General features: G+C 46.3%; 1 protein-coding gene and 1 pseudogene across 1 annotated transcript in view; one reads left to right on the top strand and one right to left on the bottom strand.

Moving 5' to 3' along the window:
• The first annotated feature begins 2,351 nt into the window (after positions 1-2,351).
• The window catches only part of Bmp6 (bone morphogenetic protein 6), a 157,563-nt gene continuing 132,874 nt past the window's right edge, over positions 2,352-27,040 (top strand). The window contains exon 1 of the mRNA XM_034510532.2: positions 2,352-2,991. Within this exon, the coding sequence (XP_034366423.1) occupies positions 2,352-2,991 (640 nt within the window). The remainder of the gene's footprint in view (positions 2,992-27,040) is intronic.
• The window catches only part of LOC143443412 (cytoplasmic dynein 1 heavy chain 1-like), a 42,052-nt pseudogene continuing 33,964 nt past the window's right edge, over positions 18,953-27,040 (bottom strand).

The following is a 27,040-nucleotide window of genomic DNA, read 5'->3' as shown; positions in this document are numbered from 1 at the left end:
GTTGATAATGCTTCACTGAGTGTCATTTTAGACTCACACCACTGGGGGGGGGGGCGCCCTACAGGGGAAGCAGTAGTGGAGCCCCACATGTCTGTTCTCCACTAGGCTTATTTTGTAGGCTTATATACCCCAGGTGAGTCACAAGCCCACTTTTGCGTTTTAAATGGCACTGCCTAATGCAGTATCTTCAGGGTTTAGTTTGCTCCTCCGTTTATTCTCACAGATTTCAGTGCTGTCTTCACTGCCCTTATAACTTGAGGTTTTCTTATTCCACGTGTATCTTGTCAGACCTCTTACAAAGCAGGTGTGGCTGAGTGTGGGCAAGGAGGTGGCCCCCAGCTTGAAGCTCATGAGTACTTGTTGGGACTTCACATTTTCTGAATGGAGTGCCTGGCCTCGTGGGCAGCACCGCAGTGATTTCATACCTGTACAATGTCCTAGACAGAAGAAATGGTGCACACCTTTGATGTCTCTAGCTTTCTTGAACCAATTATCAATAATCTAAAATGTTTCAGATCCCCATAAACCAATACTGAACGTAGGTGATTCCCCCCCCCCCCCCAATCCTTACATTCTCACCAGGTGAAAGACTCACATGTTTAAAGGGAATTTGTTTCTACTATCTACAGATGACTGGCCATCTGAGTAGCGCAGGAGGAAATGAGCTGACATCTTTATTGGTAGAAGAAGGTGCTGGAAGTGGTCCCAGTTTGTTCAAGGGTCGAAGCAACCTGTGTTCAGGGCCCTATTTATTATCCTGGCCATTTTCTATACTTCCTAGGCTTCTGCCCTGGCTGAGACTATCTTTACCACCGTCTTTACGTTTCACCTGGCACTGTGTAACTTATAATTGTATTATTATTGCTCATAAAAACGCAATTGCCAACAGCAACTGCATTGAGAGACTAGCAAGAACATGGGGAAGGCTTTCTTCGTAACACTAGCAGATCGGGGCCTCTTTCGTTTGGGTTTTAGTTTAAGAACGCAAATGCAACCCAAACGAAGAGATAGATTGAAATATCCGACTGGAAACCTTCAGGACTCTGATTTGGCTTGTCCTGCCCTCTTTGCAGCTAGTGTGTGAGCAGCTTCCTCACAAGCAGGGTGTGTCTTAACTTACAGCAGCTGCCTTTGAGAGCCACGTGTCTGCTAAACGCCTACATTCCATCAATAAGAGAAACTGAGCAGGGAAGGAGAAAACTGTCATACTGTTTTCTCCTTCGGTAACGGTATGGATTAAATAGCTGTGTTTACTTTTTTAGCAGAGGAAGAGGAAAGTTTAGATCGGGGTCGTGATCGGATCTTTCTTCCTAGCAATGACCTCTTTGCCTTTCTTACCCGCCCAAGCAACTCCTGATGCCTCCAAGAATTCTGTGTGCTAGAAACCTACGCTTGGCAGAGGCAAGGCCTTGGGAGAAGGGAGGGTGAAAGAAGGGGGTGGGCCTATGTAAATAATTCGCAAGAGTCACCTCTCCATTGGCTGGTAGCCTGTCCGTTACTGAGTAGGGCTGGGCGTTCCTGGGCTTGAGTGCGGTACCTGAGCGAGACGCGCAGCAGAAAAGCCCACGTTGGCGGCGGCCGGGAGCGCAGCGCACAGAGGCGGGAGACTGCGAATTCCCGAGCCGACGCCGCAGCCTGTGTTCCGCGCTCGCCTCCTCGTCTCTCTCATCGCCTCGGAGAACGGGATCCTCAGGGAACCCGAGAGACTGCCGAGAGGAAAGCTAGATCGTGGCCGCCTCCACTTGGGGAGGCGCGCGGAGATTCCGAGGGGGAGCGACGGTGCCCGAGGGCGGAGGGGCGCTGAGTTTCGGGCCGGAGGGAAGTTAAAGCCGCGCGGAGAAGATTGGCTTTTTTGGACGCGGGGTCGCCACAGCCAGGGACCCGCAGAGGAGTAAACTTAACGATTGTCCTACAAACCAGGAGAGGCGTGCGCGGGGATGAAGCCCAGCATCGCCCCCATTTCTTGATCTGTCGTCTCCGGTCCCCCTCCTGCGAGGGCTCAGGGCAGCGCACGTGTGCAGACTGCGAGTGACCGTCCTGTGACCCGCCCAGGGACGCCGGCTGCAGCTCAGTCCTGCCTAGGACACACCTGGCTCAGCCCGTGCGCCTCCAGAGACCTGCGGGAGAGTGGGGGGATCCTGGCCGTCGCCCCGTCGTCTCTTCTCCGCCCAGGCTTCTGGGGGCGCCGCGGATGACCATGAGAGATAAAGACTGAGTGCTAGGACCGGGAAGAGAGCCCGCCGAGAGGTGGCGGGGGCTGCCCACTCCAAGGGCCACAGCGGCCGCGCTCCGGCCTCGCTCCGCCGCTCGACGCCTCGCGAAGCCCGTGGGGGCAGCCGGGCCGGGCGGCGATGCCCGGGCTGGGGCGGAGGGCGCAGTGGCTGTGCTGGTGGTGGGGGTTGCTGTGCAGCTGCGGCCCCCCACCGCTGCGGCCCCCTCTGCCGGTAGCCGCGGCCGCCGCCGGGGGGCAGCTGCTGGGAGCCGGCGGGAGCCCCGTGCGCGCCGAGCAGCCGGCGCCACAGTCCTCTTCTTCGGGCTTCCTCTACCGGCGGCTCAAGACCCACGAGAAGCGGGAGATGCAAAAAGAGATCCTGTCGGTGCTGGGGCTCCCGCACAGGCCGCGGCCCCTGCACGGTCTCCAGCAGCCTCAGCCCCCGGTGCTCCCGCAGCAACAGCAGCAGCAGACGGCCCGGGAGGAGCCTCCTCCAGGGCGGCTGAAGTCTGCTCCGCTCTTCATGCTGGATCTCTACAACGCCCTGTCCAATGACGACGAAGAGGATGGGGCGTCTGAGGGTGAGGGGCAGGAGCCCGGATCCCACGGAGGGGCTAGCTCGTCCCAGCTCAGACAGCCGTCTCCCGGCGCTGCACATTCCCTGAACCGCAAGAGCCTCCTGGCCCCGGGACCCGGCGGCGGTGCGTCCCCACTGACCAGCGCGCAGGACAGCGCTTTCCTCAACGACGCGGACATGGTCATGAGCTTTGTGAACCTGGGTAAGGATTTTGGGGGGTAGTAGCATCGTGTGGAGGACGCATCCCTCCTTTGCGGTCTCCTGGGCTCAGGTGATGGGAAGAGGTGGAGGAGCGCGCGCGCCGCGGGGATGTGAGACAGCTGGTGCTCCTGACACCTGCGCAGCCGAGTGCTCGCCTGCGCTCCGCTGCAGTGGGAGGGGCTGGAGAGCTCAGGGGTGCCCGCGGAGGGTGTCTTCTTCGGGGAAGCGCGGGACTCTTTCCCCTGTGTTGTTATTTCTGCCGAGCTTGGGCCGTCTCAGCTCAGCTCTGGCTCGAGTTTGGCCAACGTTAGTAAGATAAGGCCCTCTGCACTCTTTCTCCCCTGAACTGTCCTCCTTTGCCCCCTGGACGCTTGGAGTACCACTTTCCCACCAGGAAAGTCAGGGAGTCCACCAGCGGTTGAGAACTCTGAGAACCTGATCTGAATGCTTTAGAGAAATTCACAGGTGTTGAGGAAGGAGGGCTTTCGTGGCCGAGGAAGGTCCCCCAGGACCTTGGAAGGTGTGCCAGTCCCAGCAGGCGGGGCTTGCGCCAGTGTGGGGCGAGATTCCAGAGCAATTGGGGTAATCCACCTAGTGCCTTCGCTCTCATGCCCTTGGCCATTGTCCCAAAAGGTTGACCCTTTAATCAATGCTGTCCAAGCTCCTGGGGGGAGAGAAAGGGTGCGGGGGTAGGGGCCAGGGTTGGCCGCTGAGCGCTACTGAACTCCGTTGCCAGGCAACAGAATGGAAAGTCGAGGGCGGCTAAATTGGGCTCTGCCACTAATGTTCTGTGGCAAACCCGGACAGAGTCACGTCCCCCTTCTCCCGAAGTTTTCTCCAATCTGTAAACAGAAAAGGGAGGTGGGGTAAGGAAGACAGCCTAGTCAGTGCTTCCGATGATCCTCAGAAGTTCTTATTCATAAACTTAGTATAGAGCAGGGATCTAGAAGGCACGTCCCCAGTGGGTAGACCTAGGGAAGTAGACACACCCAGAGTGGCTGCAGCCGATCCTGGGTCTCTGTAGGCTTTCTCTTCCTAGGGAGACCCATGCCTGTGCCCAGGCCTCAGAATGGGTTAAGCATGCGCTTGCCAAAAGGCCTGTCAGAGCTGTCCATCATTTTCAAGCCAGCAGTTACAAGAGTGATGACCCAGTGTTAAATATCTAATTGAGTTCCTTGAGAGTGTATCTAGGATTCTTAGGTCCGCCGAGGTGGAACCCGGTGGGAGGCAGAAAAAAAATGAAGTAAGAGTAGCGAGCCTAGCGGAGTAGGAAAGTGTGGAGAGGCAGAATGAGCAGTATCCAAGCAGTGCTGAAATCCTCCTGGGAAATTCATGAAACAGAGTCTCACAGGGAGTGGAGGCTCGGGGGGCCTGCCAACCCAGCTACTTGCACCACCAGGGGATCTGATTGGACAAGAATTCTCACAGTGTATTGGAATCGAGTTCAAGGCCTCCAGGAAGCATTCTAAGGAGATTGTCTCTCATGTCACTCAGTGAAACTTGGTGATGATGGGGTGATGAGGGCTTCAGAGGACCAGGATTGTTCTTATTCAAGCAGGGGCTGATAATTTTGATTTCCTAGGCCTCGGCCATGGCTAACCTTAGTGTCACTTTGGGCCTATAAAGTCCCGGGGCTGGCCCTCCTCAGACCCAGAGATTGACAGAATCCTGTGGGTGAACTCAGATTTTTATTTTTTTAAGGTTCCTTAGGGTTTTTTTTTTTAAGTGTGCTACCATGGTGAAGATGTCTGAAGGAAATCATCATTTGTCTTCTCTGGAAGAAAAACAAAAACAACAAAACAAAACCAAAGAAACCCCAAAGGCTTCTGAGTGCTGTGGCACATTAGAATAATCTGTGGGCTTTTAGGAATCCCGGGTGGCCATCCATTTCAGTTCAGTCAGCATGTGGCGGTTTGGGCAGAGTTCAGAAACTGTTTTTTTTTTTTTTTTTTAAAGTGCTGCCCCAATGATTGTAGGGTGCAGAAACCATTGTTTTTGATTGTAATTGAAATGTAAAGATCTGGTTTGAGGCAGATTGTGTATGTGTGTGTGTGTATGTGTGTGTATGTGTGGTGACTTTCATATTCCTCTCTTTCCTTGCTTTCCTGACCTTCTGTGGTCTACAAGTGCACACAGCTTCTGAGTCACACTGTTTGAAGGTGGTTGCCAACTCATTTTGTTATGGCTATATAGTTTAGTATCATATCTCCCTAGGTATGTTTTTAACTCTCCTCTTTCCACCCTCCCTCTTCCCAACCCCCCTCTCTCCCTTCCTTCCCCCTCTTTCCCTCTACTCTTCTTCTTTTTCTCCCTCCAACTTCCCTCCCTCTATCCTTCCTCTCTCCCTGCCTCCTCCCTCTCTCCCTGCCTCTTCCCTCCCTCCTCCCTCCCTTTTTCCCTCTCTCCACCCTCTCTTTCCCTCCCTATCCCCTCCCTCCCTTTTCCCTCTTTCCTCCCTTCCTCCCTTCCTCCCTCCACTCTCCTTCCCTCCCCCTGTCATTCTTTCTCCCTCCTTTCCTTTCCTTCTCTCTGTCCCATCTTTCCTTTTTGAGACAGGCCTATGCTATGTAGCCCAAGATGCATCAGAGCTGGAAACCGTCCTGCCCAAAATTTCAGATACTGGAATTGCAGGCGCACGAGGTCATTTCTGACTTTGATTTTTCATAAACGGTTTTTAAAGACTGAAAGTTCTAAGAGAGCCCACCAGTCGGACAAGTGGATTACTGGACAGGCTGACATGGAACTGAAAGATATTGCTCTTTGTCCCAAGCCCTTTCTGTCTCATCATGGGACTTCCTGCAGCTACCCTTGATGTAGGTCCTGTTCTAGATTCCATGTGGGAGAAAGGTGAAAACTGCTTCTAGGTAGATGGGATTCAAGCAGCAAGCATTGCCACCTGCCAGGAAAAGCAGGTGTTTTCATCTTAATCCATGTAGCAGTGGGAAAGACAGATTTCACCAGAGGCTGGAATGTGATAAAATCTGATGAGCGGGGCTGGGAATGTAAGGGGAGTTTACCTGAAGAAAAAGGGTCGAAGGTCAACAATGTGGATGCTCTGAGAATGCTGGGAGAATTCTGCAGAATTTCTCATTGGTATCAATCCATGCTGACTGATGTAGTAGTACATGACTCATCTATGGAAGAACCTATGGAAAGATGGCTCTTACACCACCGTGTTTGTATGGTATCCACTGCACTGAGAAGGTTACACATTAACAGCATAAGGGAAAGTTACCAATCTCTATAAACATGCCTCTTCCCTAGGACTGGAGGAATAATTTGCTCATGAGAGACATTTGAAACACCCTAGCTTTGTCAGCCAGCCTGACTATCAGGAAGTATGAATCAACAGGATGACTCTCTCATAGCTCGAACGCTGGTCATTCGGTCCAGCTCATTGTTGTTGATATTGACTGTTTACACTCCGGTCTTGGAAACAGACTGGGACATGAAGGGCTGTCTGCTCTTGATGCGCTGTGTTTGCTGACTGCCTGGTTGAGCTTGTGAATTTACATCCAAGTAGGGTCACAGATGTCATTTGCTATTTGTTTTTTTTTTTTTTTTTTTTTCTACTGCTCAAAATGTCTTGACAGTCTACTAAGCAAGCCTGCCAATTTGCTGACGTTGGAGAACTATCCTGATATATTTAGGTGTTAGGTTAAATTCCACGCTCCCACAGACACCTTACTATATGCCCCATTCTCTCCTTTATCAGCACAGCACCCTGGTCCTTTCCTTCCTTGTGCTGATCACACGGAATCTCTTTCTCTCTGCCTGTCTGTTTTTAAAATCGCTTACTCATTGTGCATGTGCTGTTAGGATGTCAGCCTTCAAAGGCCGTCTTCACACGGATTCCTCATGGGAGCCTAACAAAATGCCGAGCACACGGACCGCGCTTCAAAAAGATCGCATTAACAAAAATATAAACAATATCCCATAGTTTAAATTCCCACTGATCTGCACGTTCTGATTCTTAAGAAAAGATAATTCTTGATTTGTGTTTCGTGTAAAATGCCTTGGAGATACTCAGAGCACTGGTTTGAGGCATTTCATGTAAATGTTTTATTAATAGGCCTTTGAAAAGTCATCTGCATGTGTATTAATTTGAAATATCTTTACATTTGTGAGAGGAGAAACAATGCCTCCTTAAATCTCTGTACTTCAGGCTTATCTTGAATTAATAAGGTGTTGATCTCCAGATGCTAGGATTAAATGAAATAAAAGGCCCACATCATGCTCAGAAAAGGGACTCAGTAAGTGTTAGTACAAGAAACAAGTAACTTATTGTACTGAAAATATTGGCAATCTTCTCAACAGAGTTCCTCTTGGGAAACATAAATTAGAAGAAAAAGGGAATACTCCCTGCTTGTATCTGTAACCAGAGACACTGTACTGCCTTTCTCTTATAAACAGAGGCTCAGTACCACAGCTTTTCATTTGGGCTTGCTTGTACTTATTGAGATTTTTTTTGTGTGTGTGTGACAGAAAATAAATTTGTTGTCTGTAAGCTATCCTCAGCAAAAAGGGCTGGAAGAATTTGAAAGAGTGTGGTCCAGGGAAAAGGTAGCTGTTTCTCCTTCAAGAGTTTTAAATGTGAAATCCAGTGGCTTTTCAACCAAGAAGCTGGACAAAGTGTTCTTCAGCTGAGATCAAAGGGCAAGCAGATACCATTGTTTCATCCTCAGATGCTGCTTCCTCTGGTTGTCCTTCTAAGAATGGGTATAAATCCTTTTTTAAATGTGCTGAATCATGCTTAGTTCCTCTGTTTAAGCTTGCCTCTGATTAGCATGGAGAATGCTTTCCCCGGGCTGTGGGAATCTCTGTGTTAAGTGAGGAAAAGGTGATATTCAACATTTTCTTTACAAGTCATGATTGTGTTTTGTCTGCATGTCTTCAGGGTCCAGCTGCTTTGCATGCTGCATTTCATTTTTTAGGGCTGGGAGTAGAACTCAGGGCCCAACACATACTAAGCTCACACTCAGCCATTGAGCTACACCCAGCCCCAAAGCAGTATGCTGCATATGGACATATGAAGGCTTTGAATACTTGCAATCAAGAATAGCGGACGGAACTCTAATGATAACCGATCCATTTGCCTCACTCTGGGCTTACTGTAGAAGTGGGGTTAGGAAAGTGGAGGGTGGGTCTCATTTGTGTTAACTTTGCACCGATCAGTCCTGTGTTCCGCTTCCCAGCCAAATCAGAAGAGGCACAATTCTAGGGAATGCATATTTCATAACTTGATAGAAAGTGATTTAGTTTTTTTTATTATTCATTTTCAACTCCCTCTGCTTTCTCTCTTTCCTATTTCACCAGCATTGGCTCCCAGCAATGGAAAGAAAGTAGGCAGTATTTTAATGAGGTAATTTTGTTTCTGATTAGAAGCTGTCGTGAGTATCTAGTTTAAAGCAGTAGAAATCAGAGCAGTGGAAATCAATACAGGAGGACGATGCTAGCAGTCAATTTACAAGGGCCCGGTGCTTGTAAACAGCTGTTACCCATTAACTTACACACTAACTGTCCCACCCTCCAGAGCCTGCAGGATAGCCCAACCACGTGCAGGCAATCCATCCCCACTTCCCTGGCCACAGGCTGTCACCCAGGAGCTGAGGAGGGGAATGGCTGGGGTTGGTGTCTTTCTTTTGTGTCACTATCAAATTACCAGTGTATTCTGTTGTCCCTATTTCCTCTTATCACCCAGACAGCTGAGTTAGCTGAGTTGATCTCATTCCAACACACTGTCCTGTTCTCAAACCCTCAGTTTCCACAGGTACCTGTGGCCCATCTCCTGTCCACGTGGAATTCTTGGGCCAGAAAACAAACGCAGTCTCGCCTGGAATGAGAGAGAGAAGTAACAACTGTATTAAGAGGGGAGGGGAAACTAGCATTTTAGTGAAACTCAGTTACTAAGTAACTAGTGCTACCAAACTCTCAAGTGTCTGAACATGTCAGAAATTCCGAGCCTAAGTTCTACCTGCCAGTCTTTTACTACCAGCAGCAGAAATTAACTGTGTGTGTGTGTGTGGCTTTTTTTGGATTGTTTGAGAAAGGATCTCACTATGAAACCCATTCTGTGGTCAAATTTAGAATCCTGTCTCTGCTTCCTCACTGCTGGGATTACAAGCACTTGCCACTACACCTATATAATAGTGGTGGTAGTAGTAGTAATAATAATAATAATAATAATAATAATAATAATAATAATAATAATAATAATAAATAACAACAACAACAGTTGTTCACTGACTTTTATAGATATTTAAACTAGTTAGATGTTGTAAAGATGTTCTCTAAGATGTTTGTTTAATGTGACTATATAATCTCCTAACATCCTGTGATTAAAGTTAGAATCCGTAGCATGGTTTGGAAAACATTTACAACGTGGTTTTTCTGAGGAGACATGCCTTGCAGCAGATAACGAACCAGATAACCAACCGGCTCTGAGTTTATCCATTACCCTAGTTTGGGATTTATTGGCGAATTTCTGTTAAACTGAAGCATTTAGAACTTGGAAAGTTCTCACATGCCACCTGGCCTCCCATGCTGAAAGTGTCATTTGTTTAGATTTTGTCAGCACTGCTGCTTAGGCTGTTTGGTGCTAGACGGCAAAGGGGAAATCCCTAGACCCAAAAGCCATTCTTAGTGCATTGGATCAATAGGGCTGTGAGTAGGGAGACAAAATGATACAGAAATAGCAAAGCATACTGAAACACTTCCAGCTAAGAGATCAGGGAGGCACAGATCTGGCTTTTTCTGAAAAAATGTTTTTCCATGGGCAGTAACATTTTCTCCCGGAACTTTTTTTTTCTTTTTTTTTTTTTTTTTAAGAAATGCTATAAATATGTCTTGTTTAGTATGCTGCAGGACTGTTGACCCCACAGAGAATTGTTTTCTCCCAGAAACTGAATGGAAAACCATGTTGCCCCAGCGGCATTGTTCCCCTGATATGCACCACGATCCTCTTCCTGCCCTTCCCAACTCCGTTATTTCCAGATCAGGACCATAATGGAGATGGTATCTAAATGACATAAGGTAATTCCTTGATGGCTCCCCACAGTCTTGTTATCACACAATCCCAGATGATTGGGTTGAAGAATCTCCTTCATTTTTTTTTTTTTTTTTTTTTTTTTTTTTTTTTTTTTTGCAGAGAGGGGCTTTTGGTTCTGAGAGGGAGCACACCTTCCTGGCTTTCAAGTTCATGGGCGGACACCCTTGATGACTGGCTTGTGCTAGATAGATATAGTGGGACTGCCCTAGACCTGAACTGTCTGTGCTCACCAGTGCCGACTTCACGTTCAGATTGTTTTCTCATCACTGGGAGTGTTGTCTGGGATCAGGAGAGTGGACTGAGGGCAAGCAGTGACCGTGTCCCTTGAGGGGACTGGCTCGGATCTGACGTTTGCTATCCACTGTGGTCTTGATAGCACTCCTGTCATTTTACCCTTTCACCTTGCCCAGAATGTGACTTCCAGCCCCAAACATCTGCGCCTGTTGATTGTTGTTCCTGTGTTTACAGTCTTGTTGGTTTCCTGTTCATGAACGTGGGCTGGGAAAAATATTCGGACTCGAGTCTCCATAGAGGAGGAGCTTAGCTCTGTCATTGGTGCAAACTGTCTGTGCGGATAAGGCCGGGGGATATTTTTACAAATTGGCTTTGCTTACTCTCCAAGACTAGTTATTTTCCCTCCCTTTTGAAAAGTCTGTGAATTGCATTTAAATTATCCAAAGGCTGACTTTTTTTTCCAACTACAAAAAATGACAAATTTTTACTTGGCTTAATTTTTCTTCCAGACTTTATTTGTACTTTCCCGTATCGGAGTATGTTAACAACAGAGGCAGTATGCTAAAAAGAATTCGTGTGTGTGTGTGAGAGAGAGAGAGAGAAAGAGAGAGAGAGAGAGAGAGAGAGAGAGAGAGAGAGAGAATGTATGTATGTGTAGTTAGAGATATTTTAGTTTCATAACAAAATTGAGCCGAAAGGTCCAGAAATTTCCTATGCATTCCTTACCCCACCACAAGTACACACCTTCCCGTGAACATCCCTCATCAGGAGGGATCCACCTGTTATCACAGAGAGGACACATCGTTAGGTAACACCCACAGCTTTCATTGCGTTCCCTCCTGTGGCGTACCTCCTGTGAGTTTGGACAAATGTATAATGTGTAGCTACATCATAGTGTCACACAGAATAGCTCATTGCCTGTGAAAAAGCTCTTTTTTAATGGGGAAGAAAGCACCGTGGAGATATATATATATATATATATATATATATATATATATACACACACAATCAAAATATGCAGTTTCAGGGAAAGAAGAGCAGAACACCGTTGTTGAGCACTGCTGTGTCTTCATAGTACATCCTGGTGTTGTATACAATCTTTTGATTTTGTATGACAATGTGGGCTTCATAGTGTTTTAACGTGTTGTCAACAAACCTATCAGAATCTTTTCTTCCCTTTTTAAACGTCTAGGAGCTATTTTTTTCCCCCTTCTGCATACTTGCACTGAGGTGTCTGTCACCATAGTACCTAGACAATCCCTCAGGCAGAGAGAGACATGAGTGATTAAATTTCTCACTGGCTTGTACTGTTTGATCCATGCTCGGCAGGACTTGAAGGAGTGCAATAGAGTCCTGAAGAATGAGCAAGAATTATTGGAATTTGACGCTTGTAAAGTATTGAAATTGGGGCTGGTTAGGGGAGGAGGGAAATAATTTTCACTCCTTTCTGAAAATTTATATTAAATCAGTGTGAATTTGGGATTGAGAGGCTTCTCCCTAACCAGAAAAAAATATACTGGACCTAGAGTGGAGATCACAGCCTACCTTAGGAGAAATTAAGATTGTAGTAAATCTAATTAATTGAGACTCCATAAATCCCGAGGGCTTTGTAAATAATACATTTGAGTAGGTATTTTTTTTTTCTCTCCAAGGAAGGGCTATCCAGATTGCTGTGACTAAGGAACATGAGAACTCTAAAGAGTGGCATTGTATTCATAGTAGTTTGTCTGAGGTTTGCCAGGAGTTTGAGTCTTCTTTTATGAGTGCTCATTATAGCAGGGATATTTTCTCATGAAATTATAGCCAAATTACCCACCCCTTATTTCTTATTTTGCCTCCCACCTGCATAGAGGAGACCTCCTAAAATAAAGAAGTACTTGGGGGCTATAGCTGTATAGTGAGGTTCAAGAAAGTCACCTGTGGGCTAAAGGCTAGTCCCCACTGCTGGGGACCATGGTGGCTTTCAGGGTGGTGAGTTCCAAACAGCACAGCTAGTGTGCTTGTTGTAGCGAGTCTTCCTCTTCTTAAAGATGTCCTCCAAGTCCAGTGGGAGAATAGATCTGAAGAGCTCTAGAATATTTTGGGTGGTGGTGGTGGTGGACAATGGCCTGGCTGAGTTGGGTGCCTTTGGCCCTGGAAGGGATGGGTTTCTGGGGATGGGCCTCATCATTTGTGGAGTCATCACTATTTAGGTCCATCCCATAGTCATCTACGCTGATCTTGGGGAAGGATTTGGTTCCTTGTAGGGCCATTTGATATGCGGTCCAGACAGGAGACTCTACAGTCTATAGCCTGGAGAAGCCATGAGGCAGGCCTTCAACCTTTTTGTAGTACAGGGCCCATGTGTGTCTTTCTGTTTGTTTCTCTGTCTCTTTCTGTGTTGGGCTGGTGTCCTTCTGTCTGACATGCCATTGTTCAGGTGGATGTCAATGTCCTCTGTTTGTCAGGTATTCCCAGACCTGTTGGGAGGATGGGCTTCATGCCTGGGGAAGAACCAAGTTCAGCACTGATTAGTCTGTAGGCAGTACTCTGTAAATAGATTGTTAAAGTTCAGTTGAATGAATTTTAGTTTCTAGTGTTTGTAAAGTAGTTTAATAAAGTATATAGCCTGAAAAAAAGAAATTAATCTGTAGTTCTCTAACATGTGACTTAAGGTGTGTTCTGGATGATAGGGTAGATACTTCATTGCACAAAAAGATTGTGGGGGCGGGGGATTGTAAAAAGGTGGAGTACCTTTTGACCCCTTAGTTATATTATCTGCTTAATGAAAGTTATTTAATTCTATTATCACATAAAGATGTGAATCATTGGTATAAATGTGATAATATCATGGCCAGGATGCAGGTGAAATGCACTGGAATTTAGTTTTTTGTGTCTCTTTTATTTGTAGTTTTGTACAGTGTTTCATGTAACCTAGACTGACCTTGAACTTGATCTGTACCCGAGGATGACCTTGGACTCCCAACCTTGGTGCCTCAGTCTCCAGAGTGTTGGAGTTACAGCTGTGTCCCACTATGCCCAGGTCCCCCCTCCTCTTTCTCCCCATCAATAGCACTAGCAACTTTATTGCATTTATTCTCACTGTAATGCATGCCCTTCTGCCCATAGTTTGGGTGCATTTGCTATTGACCCAATAGAACAGGTAACACACAATTCCATAGAGCTTTTCTAGTCACTGTGGACTATTACAGTTAAGTCATTGGTTTCTTGGATGGTGCTAAGGTACTTAGAGCCCTTTTCTTACAGATTACAAGAGCCCTTGGTTAAGACTTGGGAGGCTTGAATTTAGAGTCTAGGCTTTATAGCATCCTTTTTGTCCTATCTTGTTCAAGCCACTTAATCAAATGTCTAGGGTTCTTTCCTTGCCTGTATAATTTGAATACTGGGCCACATCAGCATTTTCCAAAGAAGTATTTTATGGGACACCTTTTTTCCAAAACAGTCTGTGCAAAAAAGATCATGGAGGTAATTAACATTCCTCCCTTTGAGATGTATGTGCCAGTCAGGGTTTTGAAGCTGTGACAAGGCTAAGAGGGAATGAGCCTACTTCCTGAGCCTGCCTTTTGGAGTCTGTCTAGGAAGGCATCCTACCAAGGATGATATGGTAGAATAAAGCCATTTACTGTCTGGTGGCAAGGAGTGTGAGTGGGGACTGAATGAGGGGACGAGTCCAGGATTAAACTATACCCTTCTAAGATAAACCCTCAGGCCTTCTTCCTCTGATTAGTCCTCATCTTTTACAGTTTGGACCATTTCTCAATAGTTCATTTCATTGGGAACCCTTCAGTTGATTAATCCTTTGAGGAGGAAACATCATTCCTCAAATCCCATTGCTGAATATTATTGCACCAAGGACCTTCTCAACAAAGCCTTTGCGGGACAGTCCAGAGTCCAACTGTAGCAATCTTGTGTTAGTCCACCTCTGTTACTGTGACAGATACTTGAGACAATAAACTTCCAGAGAGAACAGGTTTATGGTCATCATTCTGAAGAGTCAAATCCATGATCCCTTCTCTCCCTCTCCTTTGGATCTGAGGCAGCTCACCCTGATGGAAGCATGTGGCCGAGGAAAACTGCTCTCCTCATAGCCAGAAGGCAAACATGAGAGGATGAGGAAGGTCTTACTAGCTTCTCTAATGCTCTTCTCCCACTGACCTAAAGCCGCCTCACCAGGCTGTGCCTCTTAAAGGTTCTACCATCTTCCAACAGCTCTGAGCTGAAAACTATACCTCTAAAGCATAGGCTTCTGGGAACATTTTAGTTCTAAGCTATTTCATACACTAATGGCTTTTCTGAAAAAGAAAACCTGGTGTGTGTGTGTGTGTGTGTGTGTGTGTGTGTGTGTGTGTGAGAGAGAGAGAGAGAGAGAGAGAGAGAGAGAGAGAGAGAGAGATGTTTATATGTATGTGGTGTGTATGTTGATGTACAAGAGTGGGCTTGCATATGCATGGTACACATGTAGAGCTTAAAGGATAGCACCATCTTTCAGGCTATGGCAGACTAGGTAGATTCTGAGAACTTTATTTTTTATCCCTATCATAGGATCAACAGAGTTGCAGACATGTGCTACCACATCTGGTTTTATATGGTATTTGGGGGATCCCAACTTATGTCCTTGTACTTGCACAGAGAGCCTTTCCCACTGACCCATCTCTTCAGCTCCCCAATGGCTCTTCATGACCTTGAATACAGTTCAGAAATCCTAGACTAGCCTAGAACCCACCTTGTTCTAGGGTTGTTCCATAATGTGTTACCCTGAGATATTTTATCCCCCAGATAGCTCTATTGAAGTGTAACCAACCTTAGCGTAGACAGTACTAGTGAAACTGTCACAAGTACTAGTGAAACTGTCACAAGTACTAGTGAAACTGTCACAAGAGTCATAAAGAATAATGTGTTTTGAGTTACTCCAAGTAATTTTCCACCCGAGGGCATGGAATGACCAATCCCAACATACAAGACGTGGCACTCAAAGCCCTGTTCCTCATCCACACCATCTCATTCGCTTTTATCTAGAGGATGTTAGCCGTCCATATGCATAAAATGTGTTGAAGATGTTAGCGAATGGTTTTCTTAGATCAGAAAATCATGGGCTCGGGTCTGTGTGGGATCAAGCTGGCTCTTTGCGACTGTGTTTGGCCTTAGACCGATATTTCACTTTTTCTATTTATGTTTGAAAATAGTGATAAAAGTAGGCACATTTCTTTTTTTAAAATCTGAGAGCAAACATCTGGGGTACTTTGGGGTTGTTAGTGACCCTGTCAGCATCTTGTTTCTAAAGAGCCGAGTTTAAAAGATTGGAGCCTGCTGGAAAACAGCACAAAGATGCTTCTATGGGTTTCTGTTTTAAATTCGGGCAATTTAGGGAGGGCACAAATCCAAAAACTTAAGAAAGCAGGCTCCAGTCACCTCCCCACCTTCTCCCCATGCTCGCCCTTGTCCCAGGGTCTGGAAGCACAAGCAGACACTCCTCCTTTTGGTTATTTGTGAGACAATATAAAGATTGTATTTTGTTCCGATGTTTTGCCGTGCAGAATAGCTAATGCTACTTTATATCCTATTATCTCAGGAAGGCTGAAATTTAGACTTGATTAGCTGTGCATATGCAGAGTGAGGCAAGAATTTGGAAGGCTTGGGAGAAAATGATACTTAGGTAACACTAACCAAACAGCTCTGGTGCGTGTGTGTGTGTATGTGTGTGTGTGTTGCATAGTGCAGAGACCAGAGGTGGTTGATGAGTGTTCTGTATTGTTTTCTACCACGTTTATTTTTAGAGGTCAACTTTTCTTTAAGAGGTGCTGAGGCTCAAACCCAGGATCAAGACTGTGCCTGTCAAGGGCTCTACCAACAAACTACATCCCCAACTATAACAGGGTTGGTTTTGGTTTTGTTTAGATTTTATTTATTTTATGTATATGAGTACACTGTAGCTGTCTTCAGACACACCAGAAGAGGGCATCGGGTCCCATTACAGATGGTTGTGAGCCACCATGTGGTTGCTGGGAATTGAACTCAGGACCTTTAGGGAAGAGCAGTCAGTGAGCCATCTCTCCAGGCTAGTTTTTTTTTAAAACATAGAACATACATAAAGCTACAGCAATATGAACTCTTAGCTCTTAAGAAGTATCTCGAAAAATCAGTCAAAACCAATACAACGGTTATAATCTAGAAAATGTGTTATTTGTAAAATAACTTATTAAAAATAGAATTGAATCAGTTAGCCATATAACCTGTAAACAGTCCTTGGCAAAGTCGACAACTATAGTTACTCTGCCCAACACAGGTGAATCTGGCTCGGGAGTTTGTTCTTCAGATGTAGAGTTTTCCCTGGTCCTTCCTCAGATCATAGTAAATTGAATGCAAAGCCCAGTTCTGTGGTTTTTAGATGTTCCAATCCAAAAGCTCACAGAAGTGCAAAAGCAAAGTATTTCTGGAATTAAATTACTTTGTGGCTATCAGACATGGTGAAGGGTTTTATTGTTTGTTTTAATGGTTGTGGCATAGCCTCAGCCTTATTTGCTAAGTGTCTCTCACTGAGCCTGGAACTTGCTGTTTCCATTAGAATGGCTGGCCAGTGAGCTCTGGAGATCCACATGTCTCTTCCCCATATTCCTAGTGTTGTAGATCTGAATTCAGGGCCTCATAATTGGGCAGCAATCACTTTGCCAACTGAGGCATGTCTGCAGCCCTGTGCTTTTTTGGTGGTGGGGTTGGGGCAGAGTCTTGTTTTATAGTTAGTGCTGGTCTTGATCTCACAATCCTTCCTACCTTAGTCTCCCTGATGTTGGGATTGCAGACGTGAGCCACCATGCCTGGTTCGTGTATTCATTTTAGAAATTACTTGACACCTTCCATTTGTCTGCCATTGAAGGGAGGCTGCATATCCCTTCTAACCTGGTTTCTGTCTTAGTTCCTTTGCTGAAATTGCCTTATTGATGGCAACTAGTGGCTGTTATGACTCCCCATCCCCTTCCCGTCATCTCCCATCCTTTACCCATTGTTTCCCAAGTCCCCCAGATGAATCCTTGGCCTGACTTCTGCCCTGGCCTCCCTGTTGTTAATCCACCCCTGTATCCGTGCCAGCTCAGCTTCTCTGTAGCACAGATGTAATCTGTTTCTCCCCTCAATCCCCCACACCCCAGCACCTTCATTGGATCCTTATGGTCCACTGAAGGGAGCCAAAACCCTGGCTCCCCTGACCCCATCTGTTTCTCCTCCACTCACTGGTCTTTCTTTGCAAACACTCTCCTATTCCCTCACACTGCTCTGTGACATTACCCATTTACAGTGCACACCTATCTGCCCTCATGCTCTCTGTCCCGCCTGGTTCTTTAAACCCAGCTCACATGCCACCTTAGCCTGGAGGCATTTCCTCATAATCTGAATGCCAAGATTCCTTTTTTTTCATTTGCAAATAGGATTTTTATTCAAATTGTCTTGTTTTCTCCATTCTTAGATGATAATGTTTACGTTCTGAAAAGATGACAATATTTTACTGAAGTAATGTTTCAACTAATCTTATTTGAGCATCAGTAAGATAGCTCACTGGGAGCTGTCTGTGGTGTGCAAAGCTGGCAACTTAATATATAATATATATATATATATATATATATATATATATATATATAATATATAATATATAATGATATAAAAATGTCCAAATAGACCCCACAAACCTCTCTTCCAGGCTTCAGATATGTGTCATGGCACTAAAAACCCATAATAACTACACACACACACACCAGCATTATTTTTCCTTAAATAAACCTCATTGCTGTTATATAGTGTTTCTAGATAATACCCTTAGAAGGCAGGGCTTCAAAATGAAAGTCGATCATCGGTAGAAGCTGACAGCCATGTGCTCTGCTTGAGAGAGGTTTGTGAAGATCACCAGACAACTCAGCTCTTGTAAACCAAATCACAGTACTTTATTTGTATGTAAACTCAATCATTCACCCCAGATTCCCTTTGATTATCCCACAAATCACAGTTTTATGACCTTAGTCCCTTGATTCTTAGAAATGACAGCAAGTACATTTTTTAACATAGCAATTGAATGCAGAGATCTGCCTAACTTGGTAAGCACAGACAATTAACTAGCTTTGTGGGATCCCATCCTGAAATTACCATTCTCACCACACCTGTGCCTAAAATCGATTTGTCCCAGGCTGACCTTAAACTCAGGAATCTCCATACTTTTGTATCTTTCTGTATCTTTCTAATTATCCTGGAGTCAATAACCTTGGCAGAGAGAATATTACCCAATACCATCGGGAGGGAAAATATTTACAAAAGGCAAAACATGAATTAAATTATGTACATCATTACCCAAACAAGCCCTAGGTCCACAGCAACTGTCAGCACTTGTGGAAGCTGACACCCTGCTAGCTCTGCTCCATGGTGGGAACCATGTCAAGCTGTTTCTTCCATGGCCATGCAGAACTGGACAAGAATTGGAGATGTCCGCCATTACACTTGAATGAACATGGTAAATTATTTGCTTCTTTCAAGGCTATGATAAAAAGTGATTAAAAACACATTTTTTTTCTTGGAATTGAAGACAACTTTGACATCTAAAGCCTGCATCAAATTGTTTACAATAGGGTTTGATATTCATTCATTATGAATTCTGTGGCCTGTCCAGAGGGGTCAATGATCAGCAGGTACCTATTGAATCGCTTTAGCATGATGTCATTTTCTGTGCACAGGTCGTCGACAGGTAGGAAGCTGGCTTGTCCCGGATCATCTGTGCCACCTTGTTGGCTTTCTGCTGGTTGTCCTTGGCTTCATCTTCCAGCTTCTGCAGCTCATTCCTCAGGGCCTCCACTTGCTTTAACATGTCTGCATAACTGTGCTGTGCAACTGCCCACTTCACCATAGGATCGCAAGCCAGGGATGCCCAGTTGGCGATCTCATAGTTATAACTGGGGTTGGACATGAAGCTTTTCTTCATCTTCTCTCATATGGTATCACTGATCTCCTTGGCTGAGAAGTTGATGATGGTGGGGATGAAGTTCTCTCTCATGATGATGGAGCGGATCTGCTTCCAGTCCATGGTGCTCTCACCAAGCAGCAGGCAGATAGATGGACTCCAGAGCCAGTTTCACAATGGCAGGAAGGCTGGCCATGGACCTCACCTCCATCAGGTGCTGCTTCTTGATGGGCTTCACAACATTCTGGGCCTCGATGACAGCAGGCTCCACTTTATCGTGATCCTCCTTGACACTCATCTGCTTGTCTGCAATTACTTCCTGCTGTTTGAGCAGCTGCTCCTAAATTTCTTGCCTCATGACCTTTTTCTTCTCAGCCTCTTGCTGGTCTTTCACCATTTTCTTCAGCTTGTCATTGGCCGATGCGTTCTTGACCTCCAGCTCTTAGCTCCTGATCCTCAGGTCCATGGTGCAGTTCTTCCACCTTGTCCAAGGGCTCTTTGATTTTTTGGACCCCAACATTCAGGTGCATTTGCTGCTCCTCCAACTTGCCATGCTTCTCATGGAAGAGGTTGGCATAGTGGTTGCTGAAGTCCAGGTAGTACCTGGGCGAGATGGCCATCGTTCTGCTGCCTCCCTTCACCAGGCATGAGTTAGCTTGGTGAAGAGTCAGATGAACAAACACACAGCTGTTCACAATGGCTTCCTGGTGTGTTAGGGGCTATGGTAGTTTATCATACACAACTGGCATGTAGTCAGGCACTATATAGTTTGGCTTCTCCAGGTCCATTTTACTGGTGAATTCTTTGCTGACTTGATACAGTGCTTCAGTGGACCAGTCACCAAACCAGTTCAGCACACACCTGTTGAAAAGGGCTGGTGAAGCGGCCCCTCTGAGGATGGGTTCATGGTGAACACCGAGTGCAGGTTGTGGATCACCTAACTGGTCGAACCACTTGCAGAGTTCCTCATGTGAGTCCAGCATGAGACCTTCCTTCTGGGCCCTCTCTTTGCACCGAGTCATCAGTGTGACATACTCATCCCCTTCAAAGGGCCCAGGGACCTCGCCATTGGCCGGAAGGGTATTCATTCATTCTAGGAATCTAGAATCTAAGACATTGGATTCATCTATTATGAATGCTATCTTTTCCCTTTTACAGCCAGAACATCTCAGCACTGTCCTAAGATCTTCATCAAAGTCTTCCGCAGTGTACTTCCTGTGGACCTTAATCTTGTGTACACTCAAGCCATTCACTCAGGCGTCAAAACGAGACAGGGTGGTTTTTCCAGCTCTACTAACACCAATCAGAAGCAAATGACAATGTGGTTGTTGGAATATTCTGTCGATCCTGAGCACATAGTCCAGTACTTCATTAAACAAGACCAGGGTAACATCAAGTCCTTCTTCATAGAAGACCTTCAGCCTGGCCTTGACATAATCCCTTAACTCTTCTTGGTCAACTGGGATATAATCCTTCGACATCCAGTTACTATACAGGATAGGCTGGCTCATGGCTTCAAAGCAACCATGTGGATGTTTTCGTCAGTCCAGCGCCACTCCTCATCCTCTACAAGAATCCCCCACAAGATTAAGGTCCACAGGAAGCACACCGAGGAAGACTTTGAAGATCTTAGGACAGTGCTGAGATGTTCTGGCTGTAAAAGGGAAAAGATAGCATTCATAATAGATGAATCCAATGTCTTAGATTCTGGATTCCTGAAATGAATGAATACCCTTCTGGCCAAGGTGAGGTTCCTGGGCCCTTTGAAGGGGATGAATATGCCATGCTGATGATTCCTCCTCTGTCTTAGAAGAGACGGAGGGCTTCATGTACCCAAATGCAAATGAGACCTTCAACAGGCAGTGTCTCCTGGGATCTCAGTGCTTCAAAGATTCCTCTTACCCACTGAGTCACCACATGGGGCGAACTGATATAGTGTGGCTGTGTGTCCTGAGTAAATCTCTCCTCTGACACGGTATAGAACTCCACCATGGCAGAAGTGAGGGGTTCTGCGTAGGTGCGGAGTGAAGGAATGAGCCTCAGCATGGCATGGTTGAAGGTGCCATAGATATGCATCAGGGAGGCCAGTCCCGGGTAATCCACATATACAACAGGCACATGGCACAAGCGCCTATGTAAGAGGGGCTTTCTCCCAAGGCCAGTAGTGGGTGGATTTCAAGCCCCAACAAACTGGATTCTCTCTAGCTTCACCCAGTTTTGGTCTGATGTACAATAGAAGCCTCCACGCCCCACCATTTGTCTGATGAAAGAGATGACTCTGTGTACAGTACTTATCCATATCTGGCAAGTTAATTTCATCATAGAACAAGACCAGCCAGTTTCCAAACTGAACAGGAGCCAAGACAATGTCATTAGGTGTGCGCCTGTATTTGCAGTAGTGGTCAAATGTCTTCAGCTACAGCTCTGGTGCAGTGGTACTTGAAAAGTTTACGCCCACAACCTCCATGTCAGGCAAGGCCTGGAGGGCATTGAAGAGTGTCATGGTCTTGCCAGACCCAGGAGGGCCACCTAAGACCAGGGGTTTGTGTTCAGCTAGCCAAGTGTACAAGAGAGCTTTATGATGGACTATATCTAGGGTTGGCACAACAACATCTGGGGCTGCTACCTTGTGTGTCTCCACTTCAATCTGAGGCATTTTGGCCTGCCACAGTGACCACTCTCCACTGATGGACACCTCATGGTCAATGATGGGTATGTTGGGTGCAGTGGGCAGAGGCACAGTGGTTGATGTTTTCGCCCAGCTCTGCTCTCATTTTCAGCTGGCCATCTCCAGATAAGGACCAGAGGATGGCACAAACCAGATAGCGCTGAATGTGATGTTCCAGCTGCTCAATCTGCATGGGGAAATCGGGATGGTTGGCATTGTACTGGGCCATGTTGCAGCAGGCTTGGTGCAGCATGGAGAAGAGTGAGCTCAGGCAGTGTAGGTGTGTCAGGTCCATGATGTGCTCCAGCTTGAAGGCAAACTCCAGGGCCTTGGTGACCAGGCCATAGGACATGAAGTATGGCTGCATAATTGTCGCTGCATCTCTTTGAATCTGTAGCATTGAAGACACTGCCTCTTCACCCTCGTCGTCTTTGGTTTTTTTCCTATGCTGTGCCTCATCCTTCCCTTCATCCAGGGGAATGCTGTGCAGCCTGGCCAGGAAGTTATTGAAGATCATGTCTGTGCTCAGTACGTCCTCACTGAACCACACCATGCCACAGTGAGACACTGGCCAGGGTTGCATGCTTCAAGTCCTGCACTTTCAACATTATTCGCACATTGGGTGGCAGGCTAAGGCACTCTGTTAGGCAGCATCAAGAGCTTTTGCTCATCTAGCAAGGACTTCAGGTTCTCCACCCACTCAGGGTCCATGTTGCCATCAAAGACATCCACTGGTGTTTCTGTAGCTCCCCTCTAACATTGTCTGTGATCTTTCTCAGCACATATGTGTGAAGAGTCTATCTGCCACTCCCTGGTGTTGGGATCCAAGGTTCCATAGAGTTGGTCTTTGCTGATGGCCTTGGGGTCAGTTATGTGGGCCACATCCTCCACACCCTCATGCCTCTCAAGAGCCTTCAGCAGCACATGGCAGGCCATGCTTTTCCTGAAGGCCCAACTATCATCAGGCCATGGTTAATCTGGGTGATCTGAAAGAGCTGGAGAACCTTTCCAACCCACATCGCCAACTTCTACTCTATTTCCATATGCCAAGTACATCTCCTGACACACTTTCTTCAGCTCTCCTAAAAAGGGCTGTCATCTCCCCACAGTGGTACTGGATTCCAGGGAACACATCTGACAGGGGACTGAAGAGCAGTGGGATATCTTCTGCCACCAGCTTGGGCACCATTGTCTCACAGACACTCTGGATCAGAGTCTCCTGCTCAGACAGGTTCTCAGCAATCTCTCCTTTATCAACTACTTCTCCCCATTTTTCTTTCTCCTCCTTTGTCTCCTGGATCCTCTCCCTCTTCACATTGCCTGCACTTACGAGCACACTCTTCAAAGCACGAAGACCAATGTTATAATGGATTTGTGAAGATAGCTGCTTACCATACAGTTTAAAGAATGGGACAGTTTTGTGACAAGAACCTCAGCAGTCTGGAAGCCCTGTGAGTACAGCATGACCTGGGTGATCAGCTGCTGGTCAGGCTTGATCATCGCCAAGCTCCAGAAGAGCTTCTTGAGGTTGCTGGGGAGGTTTGAGCGACCTGCATAGCCCGGGTTCATGGTGATGAAGATAGCCATGTCTGGGCTAACCTTGACTTTTTTTTTTTTTTTTTTTTAGCAGCTCACAAGTAATGGAGGCTGAGGTCTTATTGTAGTTGGGGTTGGAATACTCCTGCAGTGCCTCTTGTATGCACTGCACCTGCTGGGATACAGCTGAGAGCATCTGCTCCTCCAGGTGGATAAACTCATTAAAGCACACCATGTGCCCACTTGGTAAAGCCCCACAAAGATACATCCCACAGCCTGGAAATCAAAGGTTTTGTCACAGTTGAAAAATAAGATGAACCACCCCAGCTGATGGCCAAGGGCTTTGACAGACACTGTCTTTCCAGTTCCAGCAGGTCCAAATGGGGAGTCTCCAAGCCTGGCCTCCAAAGCTTGTGTCATTGTCAAATAACAGTGGTTGGTGAGGGGTGTCTGAATCAGCTTGTCTTGAACTCCCAGGTTCTCAAAGCCATAGTTAAACTTGGCATTGGCCATTTGAATGGATGCTGCTATAACACATTTGTTTGCTCAGGGTCAAAGTAAAATTGCATCTGGCTGAGCCATTTGAGAGATTTAGCATTGTCAATCTTGCTTTTGATCAAAGACCTGGTAACATCTTTTTGGTGAACCAACTCTGATCAAGTGCTCCAGCTTCCTCCTCCAGAGAGGGGGCTGCTCCATGAGGACCGAGTCTGCTAAGATGTTGAGTGTGACTTCCACATTGCTCAGCACAGACTGCAAGGGTCCCACATCACCACCTCCCCAAACTCTGTTTGGTGCATTCTCTACATTCTCAGACCAGCTATTTGGGCTGACAGTACCACTAGCTGGGCCTGGTATTTATCAATCCAAATAATGTAGGTATTTGGGTCAATAGAAGTTGCTTTTCCAAAAATTTCCTCTTGTGTAACAGACTCTGCCAGAAGTTAAGCCAAGTTGTTGTGTACGTGGGTCCTGTTGTGTTGAATTGTGGGTCCTGTGTCTTCCCCGTGACCCCCAAGGGGCTAGGGCTGTGGCTCAGAGAGGCAGAGGTGCAGGAATTTGTGTTCACTCCATGTCGGTGCAAGGGACATTGGGCTGTGAGAAGCAGCAGGACTCCACTCCAGGGGTAGAAGAACACAATCTGAAGTCCCTCTGAGAGGGGGAGAAGAGGGATGAGATTCTTGGTTGCAGTGACTTGCTTGGCTGGATCTCTGTGGCTGGAATGTAGAGAGGACTTTGGCGGGAGATCAGACAGTGGCTCAGTAGAAAATCTTCTCAATGGTTCCCCATGGCAGGTTCCAAGGAAGAGAGATAGTCCATGGTCTTAAAATGTTTATTGTCATGGCAGAAAATGGATGAAACTATACCCCGGTATTCTCAGGGCAGGCCTGAGGTTAAATACCTTTTGCAAGGAGGATGGTCTGGGAAGGAATGCTTAATTGGCTACATTCTATGGCCTTTAGGCATCTTATTAATATGGAGATCTATCTTGATGCCCTCTGTGCCCTGTAGTCATGCCCTCTACCTGTGGAGGGGCTAGTAGGGGGGCAGATCAATGGAGGTCTTTGGCCTCATGTTAGGAGCATAGAGTCTGGGAGTGTGGTGAAATGCATGCCATCCCTTGCAGGGAAGCCTGTGGGGTCTCCAACCTGCTGGATCTCCAGCCATCTCTAGCAGGTGCTTGACTAGAAACCATGCTGTCCTTTCACGGTCCTACATCTCATCTCCTTTTTCACCAGAGTGAGCCATTCATTGATTTTTGGGTGTTCAGTGATGGACAGTGGAGTCTTAAACATAACCTCCTCCCTTTCTTAGGATAAAATGCAAAGGACCACAGAGTTGTCCTCATTTAAGATGATGCCAACGAACATTTTCTTGAAGTACTTCTGCAACTTAGCCACATTCTTGCTATGTCCAATGATTTCAAGCAAGTCCTCATCACCTGGGGAAATAGATAAATAGAACCTGGGGAAAGATGAGCACTCCCATTTCATGTACTCTCTCAATGCTTTCTGGATCTTCCTGAGCTGGTCAGCCAACCTTTCCAGAGACCTCTGGACTCCCTGTATGTTCAGAAAATCCATCACAAGTGGAGACTTGGAGACTTATTTTTATCAGAGCCAGAAACTCTGTGCTGATACTCTGGAAACACTGGGTTGACACAGGCAGCAGGTGTTCGTTGTCCTTACTGCCTCTGAAGATGCCTTCCAAGTAGACCCAGTGCCTCTGCACATCAATCCACACGTCAAAGAGAACCATGATTTGGTTCATCTTGTCCTCCCAGCTCAGGGCGTCTTCAAAAACCTTGTAATATAGAGTTTTATAGCAGAGATGCTGTTGATGTGTTTCTTGACATTGTTGAAGAGGTTATCCCAGCCTCAGATCAGGTGGCACTTGTTATGATAGTTGACCAAGTCTAGTTCATATGTTCCACACTTCCCGCGTCTGCTTCAAAAATTCTTCTGAAGCCATCTCCCCTTGTGCCACGAGCAGTACATCCTTGACCAAAGCTTTCTTCTGAAGGTCAACCTCTCAGATCTGGCCCAGCCCAAGATTCTTTAGGAGAACATCTGGGGCCAAAAGAAAGAGGATTTTCTTAGTGCAGGGAACCACTGAATAGCACTGAGATTTGGATTCCTGTTTGTGAGTGAGGACTCGCAGCCTGGAGTTCTAGTCTCTGCCACTCATCGGTGACATGAACTGATCCAATTCCTTCAAGACAAACTCCTCTGGTGATCATCTTCTAAGTTTTGTTTGTTTTGTGGTTGCTGGGGATCACTCTCAGGGCCTTGGGCATACCAGAGAAGTGTTCTACCACTGAGCTAAATCCCCAGCCATTTCCTCTTAAGTTTTCTCTATCTTTGGCATGTCTCTCTTCCCACACACTTAGCATGGTGGTAACTGAGTTGATACCTATGCATGGTTAGGCTCTCTAACAATTCAGTGGTATATGCTATCATCTTTGTCTTTTCTCTCTTCACTAATAAAACCAAACTTTTTAATGGCAAAATTGTAAGTTGAAAAGTGCTATGTGCAGAGAGGGGAAGTGCTGGTTAGATTCTGTACACAGCAATTGCTGTATTAAAAAAAAAAGTTACCTCTCTTCAAGAACTGTCTATATGGTTGAAAAAAACAGTCTCCAGGAAGAAGAAATACTATTTTCCTTCCAACTGATACCATTATGACTATAGTTAAGTATTCACAAGAGTCAGACGTTGTCAACAAGTCTCACTTTAAATTCCTTGCTTGTGCCAGGCAGAAGTTCACATGCAAGCAGGCACGGCTCCCACAGGAGTAGATACAAATACTTATCTTGTCAACCTCAGCTTTAGGCTTGCTTGGCTTGTGTTGTGAAGGTGTTAGACATTCTGTTTACATAAGGGGTTGAGGGGTTACATACTGTCTATTGAAGCAGAGTTGCTTAGCTCCCCATCAGGCATCAGGGAACATTGAAAACCTGAAAACAGATCAAAGCCTTGAGCAGGATTGAGATGCCCCTACTGGGGGCTGGGAGGAGGGTGGTCTCTTGGTTGGGTGCCTGAAACAGGCAGGCATTATTGCCTCTGTGCTATTTCTAGACCTTTGGTGAAAGAAATCGGGCAGAATTAGAGCTCACAGAAGCCAGCCCAGGG

The sequence above is a fragment of the Arvicanthis niloticus genome, chromosome 8 (assembly GCF_011762505.2).
Source record: "Arvicanthis niloticus isolate mArvNil1 chromosome 8, mArvNil1.pat.X, whole genome shotgun sequence".
NCBI lineage: Eukaryota > Metazoa > Chordata > Mammalia > Rodentia > Muridae > Arvicanthis > Arvicanthis niloticus.
Note: the sequence above shows the minus strand (reverse complement) of the source record. Positions and strands in the feature narration are given on the sequence as shown.